We start from the raw sequence: 20,401 nt of genomic DNA on the forward strand, positions 1-20,401 counted from the left end.
TCTATATACTGTAGTCTATATAAGAGCTGTGGCCTATATACTGTAGTCTATATAAGAGCTGTAGTCTATATACTGTAGTCTATATAAGAGCTGTAGTCTATATACTGTAGTCTATATAAGAGCTGTAGTCTGTAGTCTATATAAGAGCTGTAGTCTATATACTGTAGTCTATATAAGAGCTGTAGCCTATATACTGTAGTCTATATAAGAGCTGTGGCCTATATACTGTAGTCTATATACTGTAGTCTATATACTGTAGTCTATATACTGTAGTCTATATACTGTAGTCTATATACTGTAGTCTATATAAGAGCTGTAGTCTATATACTGTAGTCTATATACTGTAGTCTATATAAGAGCTGTAGTCTATATACTGTAGTCTATATACTGTAGTCTATATAAGAGCTGTAGCCTATATACTGTAGTCTATATAAGAGCTGTAGCCTATATACTGTAGTCTATATAAGAGCTGTAGTCTATATAATGTAGTCTATATAAGAGCTGTAGTCTATATACTGTAGTCTATATAAGAGCTGTAGTCTATATACTGTAGTCTATATACTGTAGTCTATATAAGAGCTGTAGCCTATATACTGTAGTCTATATAAGAGCTGTAGTCTATATACTGTAGTCTATATAAGAGCTGTAGTCTATATACTGTAGTCTATATAAGAGCTGTGGCCTATATACTGTAGTCTATATAAGAGCTGTAGCCTATATACTGTAGTCTATATAAGAGCTGTGGCCTATATACTGTAGTCTATATAAGAGCTGTAGTCTATATACTGTAGTCTATATAAGAGCTGTAGTCTATATACTGTAGTCTATATACTGTAGTCTATATAAGAGCTGTAGTCTATATACTGTAGTCTATATAAGAGCTGTGGCCTATATACTGTAGTCTATATAAGAGCTGTGGCCTATATACTGTAGTCTATATAAGAGCTGTGGCCTATATACTGTAGTCTATATAAGAGCTGTAGTCTATATACTGTAGTCTATATAAGAGCTGTAGCCTATATACTGTAGTCTATATAAGAGCTGTAGTCTATATACTGTAGTCTATATAAGAGCTGTAGTCTATATACTGTAGTCTATATAAGTGTGGCTATATAAGTCTATATAAGAGCTGTAGCCTATATACTGTAGTCTATATAAGAGCTGTGGCCTATATACTGTAGTCTATATAAGAGCTGTAGTCTATATACTGTAGTCTATATAAGAGCTGTGGCCTATATACTGTAGTCTATATAAGAGCTGTAGTCTATATACTGTAGTCTATATAAGAGCTGTAGTCTATATAATGTAGTCTATATAAGAGCTGTAGTCTATATACTGTAGTCTATATAAGAGCTGTGGCCTATATACTGTAGTCTATATAAGAGCTGTAGTCTATATAATGTAGTCTATATAAGAGCTGTAGTCTATATACTGTAGTCTATATAAGAGCTGTAGTCTATATAATGTAGTCTATATAAGAGCTGTAGTCTATATACTGTAGTCTATATAAGAGCTGTAGTCTATATAATGTAGTCTATATAAGAGCTGTAGTCTATATACTGTAGTCTATATAAGAGCTGTAGTCTATATACTGTAGTCTATATAAGAGCTGTAGTCTATATACTGTAGTCTATATAAGAGCTGTAGTCTATATACTGTAGTCTATATAAGAGCTGTAGTCTATATACTGTAGTCTATATAAGAGCTGTAGTCTATATAATGTAGTCTATATAAGAGCTGTAGCCTATATAATGTAGTCTATATAAGAGCTGTAGTCTATATACTGTAGTCTATATAAGAGCTGTGGCCTATATACTGTAGTCTATATAAGAGCTGTAGCCTATATACTGTAGTCTATATAAGAGCTGTAGTCTATATACTGTAGTCTATATAAGAGCTGTAGTCTATATACTGTAGTCTATATAAGAGCTGTAGCCGATATACTGTAGTCTATATAAGAGATGTAGTCTATTTAATGTAGTCTATATAAGAGCTGTAGTCTATATACTGTAGTCTATATAAGAGCTGTAGTCTATATACTGTAGTCTATATAAGAGCTGTAGTCTATATAGTCACTGTCCCAGTCAGGCTTTGTATTCTCTAGTCCACATTCTCTAGTCCCCCTATCCACATCGATGGGACAGTAGTGGAGAGTTTTAAGTTCCTCGGCGTACACAATACAGACAAACTGAATTGGTCCACCCACACAGACAGCATCGTGAAGAAGGCGCAGCAGCGCCTCTTCAACCTCAGGAGGCTGAAGAAATTCGGCTTGTCACCAAAAACACTCACAAACTTCTACAGATGCACAATCGAGAGCATCCTGTCGGGCTGTATCACCGCCTGGTACGGCAACTGCTCCGCCCACAACCGTAAGGCTCTCCAGAGGGTAGTGAGGTCGGCATAACGCATCACCGGAGGCAAAACTACCTGCCCTCCAGGACACCTACACCACCCGATGTCACAGGAAGGCCATAAAGATCATCAAGGACAACAACCACCCGAACCACTGCCTGTTCACCCCGCTTTCATCCAGAAGGCGAGGTCAGTACAGGTGCATCAAAGCAGGGACCGAGAGACTGAAAAACAGCTTCTATCTCAAGGCCATCAGACTGTTAAACAGCCACCACTAACATTGAGTGGCTGCTGCCAACACACTGACTCAACTCCAGCCACTTTAATAATGGGAATTGATGGATATTGATGTAAAATATATCACTAGCCACTTTAAACAATGCTACGTAATATAATGTTTACATACCCTACATTATTCATCTCATATGTATATACTGTACTCTATACCATCTACTGCATCTTGCCTATGCCGTTCTGTACCATCACTCATTCATATATATTTATGTACATATTCTTTATCCCTTTACACTTGTGTGTGTGTATAAGGTAGTAGTTTTGGAATTGTTAGGTTAGATTACTCGTTGGTTATTACTGCATTGTCGGAACTAGAAGCACAAGCATTTCGCTACACTCGCATTAACATCTGTTAACCATGGTTATGTGACAAATACATTTAATTTGATTCGATTTAGTGTAATCTAGAGCCTGCAGTCTGACTTAATCTGTGGCCTGGCACGTGCAGTAATAGGAGTTTGGCTAGTCTGTCTCATTGTTGACATTGAAAGCTTTGAGTTAGTCACACACACACACACACACACACACACACACACACACACACACACACACACACACACACACACACACACACACACACACACACACTCACATGTAAATCACATGAGTAACCTCACCTGAGACCTGAAGACTTGTGTTAGCTCCGTTAGAGCTTGCAGCATAACAGCGGTGACACACCCGGTATCATCGCCCTAATTAGTGATGTTGGTTGTTCTAATGGCTCAGTCTCCATACTGTGTGTCTGTCAGAGGGACACAACATGGATGACCTGTGTCACTGTGTTCCTAGCTACACAACATGGATGACCTGTTTCACTGTGTTCCTAGCTACACAACATGGATGACCTGTTTCACTGTGTTCCTAGCTACACGACATGGATAACCTGTTTCACTATGTTCCTAGCTACACAAACATGGATGACCTGTTTCACTGTGTTCCTAGCTACAGAACATGGATGACCTGTTTCACTGTGTTCCTAGCTACAGAACATAGATGACCTGATTCACTGTGTTCCTAGCTACACATAATGGATGACCTGTTTCACTGTGTTCCTAGCTACATAACATGGATGACCCGTTTCACTGTGTTCCTAGCTATAGAACATGGATGACCTGTTTCACTGTGTTCCTAGCTATAGAACATGGATGACCTGTTTCACTGTGTTCCTAGCTACAGAACATGGATGACCTGTTTCATTGTGGTCCTAACTATAGAACATGGATGACCTGTTTCACTGTGTTCCTAGCTACAGAACATAGATGACCTGTTTCACTGTGTTCCTAGCTACACATAATGGATGACCTGTTTCACTGTGTTCCTAGCTACACAACATGGAAGACCTGTTTCACTGTGTTCCTAGCTACACAACATGGAAGACCTGTTTCACTGTGTTCCTAGCTACATAACATGGATGATCCGTTTCACTGTGTTCCTAGCTATAGAACATGGATGACCTGTTTCACTGTGTTCCTAGCTACACAAACATGGATGACCTGTTTCACTGTGTTCCTAGCTACAGAACATGGATGACCCGTTTCACTGTGTTCCTAGCTATAGAACATTGATGACCTGTTTCACTGTGTTCCTAGCTACACAACATGGATGACCTGTTTCACTGTGTTCCTAGCTACACAACATGGATGACCTGTTTCACTGTGTTCCTAGCAGATCCTCATCTAGAGGTGATGGTCTGCCTGCAATGTGACCACTGCGCGCACACACACACACACACACACACACACACACACACACACTGTAAGTGGACTCCTGTGTCATGTCCCCTGTCAACTGCCTCGTGTCGCCACCGATGTGAGCCTCTCTAACAATAGCTAGGGCCAGGGCATATAAACAAAAGTTAAATAAGCCATACAAAAAATACAGTAAACGTTAGACTCACAGAAGTTCCAAAAGAATAAAGACATTTCAAATGTCATATTATATATATATACAGGATTGTAACGATGTGCAAATAGTTCAAGTACAAAAGGAAAATAAATAAACATAAATATGGGTTGTATTTACAATGGTGTTTGTTCTTCACTGGTTGCCCTTTGTTTGTGGCAACAGGTCACAAATATTGCTGCTGTGATGACACACTGTGGTATTTCCCCAAGTAGATATGGAAGTTTATCAAAATTGGATTTGTTTTGGAATTCTTTGTGGGTCTATGTAATCTGAGGATAATATGTGTCTCTAATATGGTCATACATTTGGCAGGAGGTTAGGAAGTGAAGCTCAGTTTCCACCTCATTTTGTGGGCAGTGTGCACATAGCCTGTCTTCTCTTGAGAGCCATGTCTGCCTACGGCGGCCATTCTCAATAGCAAGGCTATGCTCACTGAGTCTGTACATAGTCAAAGATTTCCTTTATTTTGGGTCAGTCACAGTGGTCAAGTATTCTGCCACTGTGTACTCTCTGTTTAGGGCCAAATAGCATTCTAGTTTGTTCTGTTTTTTTTGTAAATTCTTTCCAATTTGTCAAGTAATTATCTTCTTGTTTTCTTGTGATTTGGTTGGGTCAAATTGTGTTGCTGTCCTGGGGCTCTGTGGGGTCTGTTTGTGTCCAGGTTCATCTCTCTGTAGGTGATTGCTTTGTTATGGAAGGTTTGGGAATCGTTTCCTTTTTGGTGGTTGTAGAATTTAACGTCTCTTTTCTGGATTTTGATCATTAGCGGGTATCGGCCTAATTCTGCTCTGCATGCATTATTTGGTGTTTTACGTTGTACACGGAGGATATTTTTGCAGAATTCTGCATGTAGAGTCTCAATTTGGTGTTTTATCCCATTTTGTGAATTATTGGTTGGTGAGCGGACCCCAGACCTCACAACCGTAAAAGGCAATGGGTTCCATAACTGATTCAAGTATTTTATAGCCAGATCCTAATTCGTATGTTGAATTTTATGTTTTTTTCCCTTCTTGCCTTGTCTCTCAGATTGTTCACAGCTTTGTGGAAGTTACCTGTGGCGCTGATGTTAAGGCCAAGGTATCTACAGTTCAGGACAAGGTATGTGCTCTCTGACTCTCTCTGACTCTCTCAATTCAATTCAATTCAAGGGGCTTTATTGGCATGGGAAACATTTGTTAACATTGCCAAAGCCAATGTAATAGATCTCTCTCTCTCTCTCTCTCTCTCTCTCTAACTCTTTCTCTGACTCTCTTTGACACTCTCTGTCTCACTCTCTCTCTGACTCTCTCTCTGTCTCTCTGACTCTCTCTTTCCGACTCTCTCTCTGACTCTCTCTCTCTGACTCTCTCTCTCTCTGACTCTCTCTCTCTCTCTGACTCTCTCTCTGACTCTCTCCCTCTCTGACTCTCTCTCTGACTCTCTCTGACTCTCTCTCTGACTCTCTCTCTCTCTCTGACTCTCTCTCTCTGACTCTCTCTCTGACTCTCTCCCTCTCTGACTCTCTCTCTGACTCTCTTTGACACTCTCTCTGTCTCACTCTCTCTCTGACTCTCTCTCTGTCTCTCTGACTCTCTCTTTCCAACTCTCTCTCTGACTCTCTCTCTCTGACTCTCTCTCTCTCTGACTCTCTCTCTCTCTGACTCTCTCCCTCTCTCCCTATCTGACTCTCTCTCTGACTCTCTCTGACTCTCTCTCTCTCTCTGACTCTCTCTCTCTGACTCTCTCTCTCTCTCTGGCCTTCTCTCTGACTCTCTCTCTCTACCTTTGGCTAAAGCCTGTCTCGGGCCAGGGAATATGACACACACACTTGTTGGCGATGACTGCAAGGAAGTTGGCAGCCACTTTAGGAACATGTGTCTTCCTTCTGAGGACTAGAAGATGAGCTATCAGCTAGGAAGTGTTTTAGCATTTTCACAGAGAGAGGTTGGGAGCTGAGGGCTTTGTGTCAGTATGTGTTGGTGGGGAAAGAGAAGAGGGGAGATAAGGAGAGGGAAAGAGAGGAGAAGGGTCTGGAGATTGGGAACAGCTGGGCACTCACCTACTCACACACAAACACCTACATACACAGTTGCAAGCACTTGAATGCGCACCCACAACTACGGCCCTGCATGTATGAAATGGACTCATGGTGGGAGAGAGAGGGGGAAGAATAGAAAGACGTAATGACAGCCCCACTCCATTTACTGTCCCCTGTGAGGGATCACTTACACTCCTTTAAACTCGTTTACATCAGGAACTGTCACTCACGACTACACATCCCCAGTGTCACTCATCACTACAGATCCCCAGTGCTGTCCTGTCTACATGCTGTATATTACGCCTCAGGGAGGGAGAAACTAACTCCTCATTTTTTAAAACTAGGTAAGTCAGTCAAGAACAAATTCTTATTTACAATGACGGCCTACCCCGGCGACGCTGGGCCAATTGTGCGCCGCCCTATGGAACTCCCAATCACAGCCGGATGTGATACAGCCTGGATTTGAACCAAGGACTGTAGTGACACCTCTTACACTGAGGTGCAGTGCCTTAGACCACTACGCCAGGGTTACTAGGGTTACTCAGCACCTGTTTGCCACAATCTTTTTCCAGTCTCTCCACTCTTCTTCTTTCTCTCTTTCTATTAGACCTCTCTCTCTCACCTCTCTTTCCGTCTCTCTCTTTCTCCACTCTCTTCCCTCTCTCCGTCTCTATCTCTACCCCCTCTATTTATCTCTGCCTTCCCCATCTCTCTCACTCTCTCTCTCTGTCTGGTCTAGGTGAGTCACGCTGCTGTTGAGTGAAGTGTTGGATGTGGGCCACACTGCAGACATTTGCTGCTCTCTCTATGGGGGCTTGTTTAATTTTGGGCTGGGTTGAGGAACTCACAGAGACCGTGAGAGACCGTGAGAGACAGAGACAGAGAGAGACAGGGAGAGGGAGAAACGGAGACAGAGAGAGCGAAAGAGAGAGACAGTGAAAGAGAGGGACATACAGACAGAGAAATAAAGAGTGAAAAAGACCTACTCACTAGACTCATTAGAGAGAGTTCCCTGTCTGTAGTCCCAGGGGTCTGCTTTGGAGGTTTGGGGCAGATCTCTTCTGATATTTATCATGTAAAAGCTCCTGCTCCTTTGTCAGCTGGACTGGCCCTGTTATCTTAAACAGCTTCTTAGCAGGAAGACTAGGGGTGGAAGACTGGATTGGCTGACAGTGTATGTGTGCGCGTGTGAGTGTGCACGTGTGTGCGTGTGTGTGTGTGTGTGTTTGCATATGTGTTTGTTTTGATTTACAGGAAGTTCTGACCTTCTTTATCAGTAGGTATCTGCTAGTGTATCGTTGTCTGCGAGTGAAAGAGCGTGTGTGTACATTCTAGTGTGTGTGTGTGTGTGTGTGTGTGTGTGTGTGTGTGTGTGTGTGTGTGTGTGTGTGTGTGTGTGTGTGTGTGTGTGTGTGTGTGTGTGTGTGTGTGTGTGTGTGTGTGTGTGTGTGTGTGTGTGTGTGCACATTCAGCTGACTTACATTGGAGTGGCACTTGTAGATGGAGTGTGTGATGGTCTCCACGAAGTGATGCCTCATACAGCGGTCTGGGTCTGTGTCTCCATGGTGTGTGCTGTGTCCGCTCTCCGTCTTACTGCTGCTGGCCTGCGCTACCACCACTAGGGGGCAGAAGACCAGCAACAGCAGCAGCCCTGAGGGGGGAGAAAGGGGGGCTGGGGGCCGCATACTGGTGCCAGGGAGGGCTAGCTGGGAAGTGGGATGGGTGTAGGGAATAGGGTGTAAAGTCAAAGTGGCATGGAGGAATTTCAAAGGGAGACACAGAGAGGGTGAGAGAGGGACACCTTCTTTCTTTCTCCCTGTCCACTCCTTTTTATGCCTCTCTATTTGTCTGTTTGCATCTCTTCTCACTGGGAGTGACTTTTCTCTCTCTGTTTGTCTGTTTGCATCTCTTCTCACTGGGAGTGACTTTTCTCTCTCTGTTTGTCTGTTTGCATCTCTTCTCACTGGGAGTGACTTTTCTCTCTCTGTTTGTCTGTTTGCATCTCTTCTCACTGGGAGTGACTTTTCTCTCTCTGTTTGTCTGTTTGCATCTCTTCTCACTGGGAGTGACTTTTCTCTCTCTGTTTGTCTGTTTGCATCTCTTCTCACTGGGAGTGACTTTTCTCTCTCTGTTTGTCTGTTTGCATCTCTTCTCACTGGGAGTGACTTTTCTCTCTCTGTTTCGGTTTCTTTCTTGTTCTCTTTACTGACGTGATGGAGTGAGGCTTTCCCTGCCTCTCTCTCTGTATTGGCAGTGTAAACCCCATTGTGCTGTCATTACTCAATTTTTTTAGGAAACCTGTTGTACTTAATATGTCTGAGTAGCCTACAGTTGCTTAAAATTATTTTGTAGTCATTACTCAAACCGATAGAGTCACTGTGACCCTGTAGAACACGTGTCAAACTCACTCCACGTTGGGCCCGAGTGTTAAGATCACTAATTAGAAAGGAACTCCCCACACCTGGTTGTCTAGGGCTTAATTGAAATGAACAACTACTCATTCCATGCAGACACTAAGCCCCCCATGGAATGAGTTCAACAGCCCTGCTGTAGGGGTCCAGATTTGAGTTGAATCAGCTTGAACATTTTGAGAAACGCCCTCGCTAAGCTAAGCTACGCCTCCAATATAATTTCCCAGTGTGACTTGTCTTTTCGAGTGAATTGTAGGGTTACCCCCGATGACTGTATTTGTTAGTGACAGAGACATGGTTGTTAAATTCATTCATTTTCAGTTCTGTGGCCTTCACCAAACGAGTTCCTAAGTGAATGTTGTCATGAAACTCTTTATGACAATACATTTATATAGCTTATAAGGCCTTATTTTGAGGCCTATCATCACCCTAATACAGTGGCCTGAAACTCATGGTTTACAAGCCAAATCAGGCCTACAAGTAGGGTTGCATAATTCTGCTATCCACAAATGTCCAGGAATCAGCCTTACCAGACTTTTGCAACCCTACCTGCAAGTCACATTATGTTGGCTTGCAAAGTGAGGTGTCATTCCTATTGGAATCCTGAGCTTTGCTATCGAACAGTTAGCATTGTTATTCACCTGCAACCTGCATTCATAATGACTGCCAGGGTTAGGAACTGTTAGAGGAGACGACCTGAGCTGTTTAAACTGGAACAACCATTTCAGTAACAGGTGCAAAAAAGTTAGTTTACAAAAATGTATGTTATTTATCTTTGTGTAGCATAAGATGAATCAATCATTCAATGTACATGCAAAAACACAGATATTAAACAATTCCCAAAAAATATACCTGCAGTAGAGCATGCAGGGTAAAACAGTTCCTTTCCATTTCCATGTTATCATAACTTAAAAAATAGAGTTGATGTGACCTTGAGTCAGATCCACATAAACATTTTAAGTAATAATGACTTTTCATCAACTTTGAGTTCCACTTACTAGAAGTATTTGAGTTCAAAATGCGTTAGGGTTTACAGTGGGTGTTGGTATGGAGCTCCTAGCCTTGGCCAAGGGTACTGCTGCGGGGGAGGTAAGCTCTTCTGTTGGTCCTCTTCTTGGACCTCTCCATCTCTCCTGTCTATTGGTCTGGATCTGGAAAGAGAGGGAGAGAAAGACGGGAGGAGGGGTGGGTCATCTCTATTTTCTGAAGCCCCTTTTCTCAAACTAAGATATTAAGGTGAAAAGTACTGTGTGGTTTATATGATTCCCCTCTAATCAGGGGATGATTCAGACCTGGGACACTAGGTGAGTAGAATCCGTGGACAATCAGTGGTATGAATTACTACATTTACAGAAGAGCTCCAAACCTTTGTGTTTTTCTCTGGCTCCTCATGGACTACACACGAGGGATACATCGTTTCCAAACCTTTGTGTTTTTCTCTGGCTCCTCATGGACTACACACGAGGGATACATCGTTTCCAAACCTTTGTGTTTTTCTCTGGCTCCTCATGGACTACACACGAGGGATACATCGTTTCCAAACCTTTGTGTTTTTCTCTGGCTCCTCATGGACTACACACGAGGGATACATCGTTTCCAAACCTTTGTGTTTTTCTCTGGCTCCTCATGGACTACACACGAGGGATACATCGTTTCCAAACCTTTGTGTTTTTCTCTGGCTCCTCATGGACTACACACGAGGGATACATCGTTTCCAAACCTTTGTGATTTATACTGTTACAGTAGCTATGGACGTACACAGGAAATGGGATACATCGTTTCCAAACCTTTTGTGTTTTCAAATCCTTTCAAATCCTTTGGTCACACTTAGGGATACATCGTTTCCAAACCTTTGTCCTTCCTCATGGACTACACACGAGGGATACATCGTTTCCAAACCTTTGTGTTTTCTAATCCTTTCTAGTCCTCATGGACTACACACGAGGGATACATCGTTTCCAAACCTTTGTGTTTTCTAGTCTTTCTGGCTCCTCATGGACTACACACGAGGGATACATCGTTTCCAAACCTTTGTGTTTTTCTCTGGCTCCTCATGGACTACACACAAGGGATACATCGTTTCCAAACCTTTGTGATTTATACTGTTACAGTAGCTATTGAAGTCATAGCAGGAAATGGTAGGATCTCAATTGATTCCACAGCTATTTGTGTTTTCAAATCCTTTCTAGTCCTTTCTAGTCCTTTAGTCCTTTCTAATAATTTCTAGTCCTTTCTAGTCCTTTCTAGTCCTTTCTAATAATTTCTAGTCCTTTATAATCCTTTCTAGTCCTTTCTAATAATTTCTAATCCTTTCTAGTCCTTTCTAGTAATTTCCTTTCTAGTCCTTTCTAATAATTTACAATCCTTTCTAGTCCTTTCTAATAATTTACAATCCTTTCTAGTCCTTTCTAATAATTTCTAATCCTTTCTAGTCCTTTCTAATAATTTCTAATCCTTTCTAGTCCTTTCTAATAATTTCTAATCCTTTCTAGTCCTTTCTAATAATTTACAATCCTTTCTAGTCCTTTCTAATAATTTCTAGTCCTTTCTAGTCCTTTCTAGTCCTTTCTAGTCATTTCTAGTCCTTTCTAGTCCTTTCTAATAATTTCTAGTCCTTTCTAGTCCTTTCTAGTCCTTTCTAATAATTTCTAATCCTTTCTAGTCCTTTCTAATCCTTTCTAGTCCTTTCTAGTCCTTTCTAGTCCTTTCTAATAATTTCTAGTCCTTTCTAGTCCTTTCTAATCCTTTCTAGTCCTTTCTAGTCCTTTCTAGTCCTTTCTAATAATTTATAGTCCTTTCTAGTCCTTTCTAGTCCTTTCTAGTCCTTTCTAATAATTTCTAGTCCTTTCTCGTCCTTTCTAGTCATGTACATGTATGTAGAGTGATTAAAGTGACTATGCATAGATGATAACAACAGAGAGTAGCAGTGGTGTAAAAGGGGGGGGGGGGGCAATGTAAATAGTCATTTGAGCCATTTGAGTAGGTGTTCAGGAGTCTTATGGCTTGTGGGTAGAAGCTGTTTGGGAGCCTCCTGGACCTAAGTTTGGCGCTCCGGCACCGCCTGCCGTGCGAAGGCAGAGAGAACAGTCTTTGGCTAGGGTGGCTGGGGTATTGACAATTTTTTGGGCCTTCCTCTGACATGAGGATGATGATGATGACAATGATAACTATGACTACAATGATAACTATGATAAATATGATATGGACACTATGGAAACTATGACTATGACTATGGAAATGATGACAACAATAAAACCAGTTGCTATGCCAGCCAGGTATGTGTGATATTGAAAGGGGCTGTAGGATAAACACACCCGTGAAGGCTGTGAGTCTGAGAGGTAGAGGTAGGCTGTTCTCCTCAGTAAGAATAGACTGGGATGTCTGCTGTGCTGTCTAAACCCTGTAGCAGCAGGTTACCGGCCAGCTAAACATCTCAGGCAGTATTTATTTTAACAGGCCAACTGATACTTCTATTCCTAACAGGAGGAATTACGAAGAAAAACACTAGGATGGAGGGAGGGATGGAGGGAAGGAGGAATAGAAGGAAGGAGGGAGGGATGGGGGTTGTTTTTTATGAATATTTTATTCTTGTAACGTTCGTTGTTGGAAGGATGTTCGGACCAAGATGCAGCGTGGGGTAGGTTAATCATTTTTATTTATGATAACTGGCACAAAACAAGAAAGAGTAACAAACGAAACGTACAGCTTTGTAGGGATACAAAGCAACAATACAAAATCAAGATCCCACAAACAACAGGTGGGAAAAGGATGCCTAAATATGATCCCCAATCAGAGACAACGATAGACAGCTGCTTCTGATTGGGAACCATACCAGGCCAACATAGAAAATAAAAAACTAGACTACCCACCCTAGTCACACCCTGACCGAACCAAATAGAGAAATAAAAGGTTCTCTAAGGTCAGGGCGTGACAATTCTGTGATTTTACAAATGAGGAATCCCTAGCAGAGTTGAGTGGAAAGGAAGAAAAATGCTAAACAATAGCCTACATTATGTCTAAACAACAACAATACGCTACATTATGTCTAAATCAAATCAAATCAAATGTATTTATAAAGCCCTTCTTACATCAGCTGATGTCACGAAGTGCTGTACAGAAACACAGCCTGAAACCCCACAAGCAATGCAGGTGTAGAAGCATGGTGGCTAGGAAAAACTCCCTATAAAGGCCAGAACCTATGAAGAAACCTAGAGAGGAACCAGGCTATGAGGGGTGGCCAGTCCTCTTCCGGCCGTGCCGGGTGGAGATTATAACAGAACATGATCAAGATGTTCAAATGTTCATAGATGACCAGCAGGGTCAAATAATAATAATCACAGTGGATGTCAAGGGTGCAGCAACAACAACAACAACAACAACAACAACAACAACAACAACAACACCCTACATTATGTCAAAATAACAACAATACTCTTCATTATTATGTCAAAAGTCCCACAATGATAATTTCCTCTGTAGGAACAGGGCACTCCCTGATCTGGAGTCCTGTTACTGAGAGGGACACTCCCTGATCTGGAGTCCTGTTACTGAGAGGGACACTCCCTGATCTGGAGTCCTGTTACTGAGAAGGTCAGTCCCTGATCTGAAGTCCTGTTAGTGAGAGGGGCACTCCCTGATCGGGAGTCCTGTTACTGAGAGGGTCAGTCCCTGATCTGAAGTCCTGTTAGTGAGAGGGTCAGTCCCTGATCTGGAGTCCTGTAACTGAGAGGGTCAGTCCCTGATCTGAAGTCCTAATACTGAGAGGGTCAGTCCCTGATCTGAATTCCTGTTACTGAGAGGGTCAGTCCCTGATCTGGAGTCCTGTTACTGAGAGGGACACTCCCTGATCTGGAGTCCTGTTACTGAGAGGGTCAGTCCCTGATCTGGAGTCCTGTTACTGAGAGGGTCAGTCCCTGATTTGGAGTCCTGTTACTGAGAGGGTCAGTCCCTGATCTGGAGTCCTGTTACTGAGAGGGTCAGTCCCTGATCTGGAGTCCTGTTACTGAGAGGGTCAGTCCCTGATCTGGAGTCCTGTTACTGAGAGGGTCAGTCCCTGATCTGAAGTCCTGTTACTGAGAGGGTCAGTCCCTGATCGGGAGTACTGTTACTGAGAGGGTCAGTCCCTGATCTGGAGTCCTGTTACTGAGAGGGTCAGTCCCTGATCTGTAGTCCTGTTACTGAGAGGGTCAGTCCCTGATCTGGAGTCCTGTTACTGAGAGGGTCAGTCCCTGATCTGGAGTCCTGTTACTGAGAGGGTCAGTCCCTGATCTGAAGTCCTGTTAGTGAGAGGGTCAGTCCCTGATCGGGAGTACTGTTACTGAGAGGGTCAGTCCCTGATCTGAAGTCCTAATACTGAGAGGGTCAGTCCCTGATCTGAATTCCTGTTACTGAGAGGGTCAGTCCCTGATCTGAAGTCCTGTTACTGAGAGGGTCAGTCCCTGATCTGAAGTCCTGTTACTGAGAGGGTCAGTCCCTGATCTGAAGTCCTGTTACTGAGAGGGTCAGTCCCTGATCTGAAGTCCTGTTACTGAGAGGGTCAGTCCCTGATCTGAATTCCTGTTACTGAGAGGGTCAGTCCCTGATCTGAAGTCCTGTTACTGAGAGGGTCAGTCCCTGATCTGAAGTCCTGTTACTGAGAGGGTCAGTCCCTGATCTGAAGTCCTGTTACTGAGAGGGTCAGTCCCTGATCTGAAGTCCTGTTACTGAGTGGGTCAGTCCCTGATCTGAAGTCCTGTTACTGAGAGGGTCAGTCCCTGATCTGAAGTCCTGTTACTGAGAGTGTCAGTCCCTGATCTGAAGTCCTGATACTGAGAGGGTCAGTCCCTGATCTGAAGTCCAGTTACTGAGAGGTCCCTGATCTGAAGTCTTGTTACTGAGAGGGTCAGTCCCTGATCTGAAGTCCTGTTACTGAGAGGTTCAGTCCCTGATCTGAAGTCTTGTTACTGAGAGGGTCAGTCCCTGATCTGAAGTCCCGTTTCTGAGAGGGTCAGTCCCTGATCTGAAGTCCCGTTACTGAGAGGGTCAGTCCCTGATCTGAAGTCCCGTTACTGAGAGGGTCAGTCCCTGATCTGAAGTCCTGTTACTGAGAGGGTCTCGAGACAGTGAGCCACGGACTTCACACACACACACACACACACACACACACACACACAGAGACACGCAAAAACGGCACACACACACACTGCTTTCCCAACCCCCCACACACCACCCCCCCTAACTGCCCAACAATCTCTTAACACCAATGCCATTTGTCAGGAGAACAATAAAAAACAAAAGATCTCAGGGGAAAAAAAGTCAATCATGAATACTGAGGAAAATACAGTGCCTTGCGAAAGTATTCGGCCCCCTTGAACTTTGCCACATTTCAGGCTACAAACATAAATATATAAAACTGTATTTTTTTGTGAAGGTTCAACAACAAGTGGGACACAATCATGAAGTGGAACGACATTTATTGGATATTTCAAACTTTTTTAACAAATCAAAAACTGAAATATTGGGCGTGCAAAATTATTCAGCCCCCTTAAGTTAATACTTTGTAGCGCCACCTTTTGCTGCGATTACAGCTGTAAGTCGCTTGGGGTATGTCTCTATCAGTTTTGCACATCGAGAGACTGAAATTTTTTCCCATTCCTCCTTGCAAAACAGCTCGAGCTCAGTGAGGTTGGATGGAGAGCATTTGTGAACAGCAGTTTTCAGTTCTTTCCACAGATTCTCGATTGGATTCAGGTCTGGACTTTGACTTGGCCATTCTAACACCTGGATATGTTTATTTTTGAACCATTCCATTGTAGATTTTGCTTTATGTTTTGGATCATTGTCTTGATGGAAGACAAATCTCCGTCCCAGTCTCAGGTCTTTTGCAGACTCCATCAGGTTTTCTTCCAGAATGGTCCTGTATTTGGCTCCATCCATCTTCCCATCAATTTTAACCATCTTCCCTGTCCCTGCTGAAGAAAAGCAGGCCCAAACCATGATGCTGCCACCACCATGTTTGACAGTGGGGATGGTGTGTTCAGCTGTGCTGCTTTTACGCCAAACATAACGTTTTGCATTGTTGCCAAAAAGTTCAATTTTGGTTTCATCTGACCAGAGCACCTTCTTCCACATGTTTGGTGTGTCTCCCAGGTGGCTTGTGGCAAACTTTAAACGACACTTTTTATGAATATCTTTAAGAAATGGCTTTCTTCTTGCCACTCTTCCATAAAGGCCAGATTTGTGCAATATACAACTGATTGTTGTCCTATGGACAGAGTCTCCCACCTCAGCTGTAGATCTCTGCAGTTCATCCAGAGTGATCATGGGCCTCTTGGCTGCATCTCTGATCAGTCTTCTCCTTGTATGAGCTGAAAGTTTAGAGGGACGGCCAGGTCTTGGTAGATTTGCAGTGGTCTGATACTCCTTCCATTTCAATATTATCGCTTGCACAGTGCTCCTTGGGATGTTTAAAGCTTGGGAAATCTTTTTGCATCCAAATCCGGCTTTAAACTTCTTCACAACAGTATCTCGGACCTGCCTGGTGTGTTCCTTGTTCTTCATGATGCTCTCTGCGCTTTTAACGGACCTCTGAGACTATCACAGTGCACGTGCATTTATACGGAGACTTGATTACACACAGGTGGATTGTATTTATCATCATTAGTCATTTAGGTCAACATTGGATCATTCAGAGATCCTCACTAAACTTCTGGAGAGAGTTTGCTGCACTGAAAGTAAAGGGGCTGAATAATTTTGCACGCCCAATTTTTCAGTTTTTGATTTGTTAAAAAAGTTTGAAATATCCAATAAATGTCGTTCCACTTCATGATTGTGTCCCACTTGTTGTTGATTCTTCACAAACAAAATACAGTTTTATATCTTTATGTTTGAAGCCTGAAATGTGGCAAAGTTCAAGGGGGCCGAATACTTTCGCAAGGCACTGTATGTAGTATGGATGGCGGTGGCTTAGCAGTCATGAGAGAACTTGTTGGGAGAGCAATTTGTTTTAATGAAAAGTCATTCCTGGAGGAGAAGAAAGAGTCTGGCTCGAGGTTGTTTGTGCTTGTATTGGGTTTCTTCTCTTTGTAATAAAATAACTGAGTTCTCTGTGTGTGTGTGTGTGTGTGTGTGTGTGTGTGTGTGTGTGTGTGTGTGTGTGTGTGTGTGTGTGTGTGTATGCGTGCGAGCGTTCGTGCTTGTGTGTGTGTGTAGAGGGAGTGTGGGAATAACATTGGAGAGGCTGCCAGGTCATCCCATGCATCATACACCCACGTGCCCCTGACTCCCGCTCTCCCACTCTCACACTCACACTCACACACACACACTAACACATACACACAGACCCACACTATAAGACACAGGATCTGTCAACAATACCCCTCTGTCACCGACATTATACCCTCACCGACTTAATGGCACACACACTATAACACATACACTATAACACACACACACTACAACACACACACACACACTATAACCCACACACAGTACAACACACACACTTACACTGTAACACACACACACACACACACACACACACTATAACACACTAACACACACACTATAACACACACACACGCACAAAATGTAACACACACACACACTATAACACACACACACACACACTGTAACACACACACACACACACACATTATAACACACACACATACACTATAACACACACACACTATAACATACACACACACTGTAACACACACACACACACTATAACACACCCACACTATAACACACACACACACATTCTATAACACACACACACACACACACACTATAACACACACACACACACACACACACACACACACACACTATAACAGACCCTCACTGTAACACACACACTATAACACACACACACTGTAACACACACACTAACACATATACACACACCCACACTATAAGACACACGCTCTATAAAACACACAATCTAAAGTACAGACAGACAGATGGATTAATTTGTACATGGAGAAAGACCAACAGACAGACAGAGGGACATACAGGCAGACGGACAAACAGAGGGACATGCAAGCAGACAGACAGAAACAGGGACATACAGGCAGACAGACAGAGGGACATACAGGCAGACAGACAGAGGGACATACAGGCAGACAGACAGAGGGACATACAGGCAGACAGACAGAGGGACATACAGGCAGACAAACAGAGGGACATACAGGCAGACAGACAGAGGGACATACAGGCAGACAGACAGAGGGACATACAGGAAGACAGAGACATGAAGGGACAGACGGACAGATGTCCCAAAGTTTACATTGTGTCAACCCTTAGTCTAGGACGTCTGTATCTCTCTCTGTCTCTCTCTCTGTCTCTCTCTCTCTCTCTCTGTCTCTCTCTCTCTCTCTCTCTCTCTCTCTCTCTCTCTGTCTCTCTCTCTCTCTCTCTCTCTCTCTCTCTCTCTCTCTCTGTCTCTCTCTGTCTCTCTCTCTCTCTCTCTGTCTCTCTCTCTCTCTCTCTCTCTCTCTCTGTCTCTCTCTCTCTCTCTCTCTCTCTCTCTCTTTCTCTCTCTAGCTTTCCTCTGCTTTCCAGCTCTTGTTCACTCCACCCTTTTACAGAAATGCAGCTAAATAAAATTGTTTGCGTCATTACCTGTTAGCAGCCAATACTCCACTCCATGGACAAAACGAATTCACAAGCAATTAACAGGCAACCATTCACCATAAATGACATTGACAAGCCGCCAGCCAGCCATCCAGCCATCCATCCAGCCAGCCAGCCAGCCAGCCAGCCAGCCAGCCAGCCAGCCAGCCAAGGCTGCTCTGCTGTAACTGGATAGCTGTTTGCTATGCTTCAGCTCTATGCTATGCTTCAGCTCTATGCTATTCAAGTCGGGGACATCCCTGTGTGCAAGGTGACTACAGATGCTACTTAGTCTGTCTGTGATTGCCACTCATATGAGCTCAGTGATCTGGTGGCACCAACACATGGTCTCGCAGGGCAGCTAGAGCAGAGAAGACTGGGGGCATCCAGAACAACATGAGGACAGTGGAGGGCTGGTGTGTTAGCGTACGCAACGTACGTGTTTCAGGTTTCTAGTTTTATTAGTCTTGTGTGTGTGTGCCCGTGTAAGGGGAACTCTCAATCCCTGAGAGTAGTGGTTAGAGCGAGGGACACTTGTGTCTGAGAGTGTGTGTGTGTGTGTGTGTGTGTGTGTGTGTGTGTGTGTGTGTGTGTGTGTGTGTGTGTGTGTGTGTGTGTGTGTGTGTGTGTGTGTGTGTGTGTGTGTGTGTGGTCAGTTTGAGTCCCCCTTAATTGGGCAGAGGGGGAGAGGAGGGCAGAGGGCCAGAGAGGAGTAAGGGGCAAACTGTGGTCCTCTCCCCAAGCTCCCCTACACCTTTCCTGGACTCAGATTCATAGAACCCTGGTGGTACACAAAGAGCAGCTGGAGCCTCCGATCTCCTCTACGCTGCTATTGATACTTTGTAATGGCTCCAATTGTTGTAATAAACCATTCTCCCTCTCTGTCTAACTTTCTCTCTCTCTCACACTCTCTCTCCTTTTGCTCTCTCTCTTGCTCTCTCTCTCACACATGGACACACAGGCACACACACACCCATTCTATCCAGCGCCTCCCAGTCCCACTCCCTCTCTCCCTGTCTCCCTCTCTCCCTGTCTCCCTTCATCACCCATGTCAACTCTGGTGGATATCAAGTTTGAACTTTTCTACCACTCCATTTTTCTGCGGAGGTCTGAAATCCAAGGCAGTTTGAGGTTTTCGGCCTTGCTATTTATCTGTGTTATGGTTGGCTGTTGGACTGTAACAGTCCCTTCTTATTACACCAAACAGCTACACTGGCAGTCCAATCCCATACGATACAATTGACTCATTCATGTTGAATTAAACTTTCAATTTTAATTTATGAAAGCAATCTACTTGGGTTTTATTTCCATCACAGAAAGTTGCTAAGCATTGCCAAGATTGATCCGTTGTCCTGACTGCTGTCATTATGCTGTACGACTTTTCTTTTAGAGAAACATTTGATTAGGAGAAGCAGTCAGACATTGTATCTTGTTTTAGCTGTGGGAAAGTACTGTACACCAAAAACAACACTTAGTGCCTGTCTGTCTGTCTGTCTGTCTGTCTGTCTGTCTGTCTGTCTGTCTGTCTGTCTGTCTGTCTGTCTGTCTGTCACTCCAGGTCTGTAAAATCCAGCAGCTCCAGGACTTGGCCCAGTGTTTGACTGTCTCTTACCAGGCCATAATGCCCAGTTTAGGAGGGAGAGGGAGAGTGGGTTGGGTGGAGGGTTTTTGAAGTAGATGGCTGACGTAGGTTAAACATGTATGTTAGGTTAATCAAGGGAAAGAGGGAGAGATTGGATAATGTGGGTTAGGGGGCAGAGAAGGGAGGGAGCATGGGGTGACAGGGGGTATAGGTTGTTAATATATAAGCCCCAGGAATTAG

General features: G+C 43.5%; 1 protein-coding gene across 2 annotated transcripts in view; it reads right to left on the reverse strand.

Moving 5' to 3' along the window:
• LOC139406168 (norrin-like) overlaps positions 1-20,401 on the reverse strand; it is a 67,565-nt gene that overhangs the window by 3,609 nt on the left and 43,555 nt on the right. For both annotated transcript variants that reach the window (XM_071148655.1, XM_071148656.1), the window contains exons 2-3: positions 9,981-10,133; positions 8,053-8,277 (exon numbers count right to left, since the gene is read on the reverse strand). In XM_071148655.1, coding sequence (XP_071004756.1) covers positions 8,053-8,256 — 204 coding nt within the window. In that variant the 5' untranslated portion in view covers positions 8,257-8,277; positions 9,981-10,133. The remainder of the gene's footprint in view (positions 1-8,052; positions 8,278-9,980; positions 10,134-20,401) is intronic.

This window comes from Oncorhynchus clarkii, chromosome 3, assembly GCF_045791955.1.
Source record: "Oncorhynchus clarkii lewisi isolate Uvic-CL-2024 chromosome 3, UVic_Ocla_1.0, whole genome shotgun sequence".
Lineage (NCBI taxonomy): Eukaryota > Metazoa > Chordata > Actinopteri > Salmoniformes > Salmonidae > Oncorhynchus > Oncorhynchus clarkii.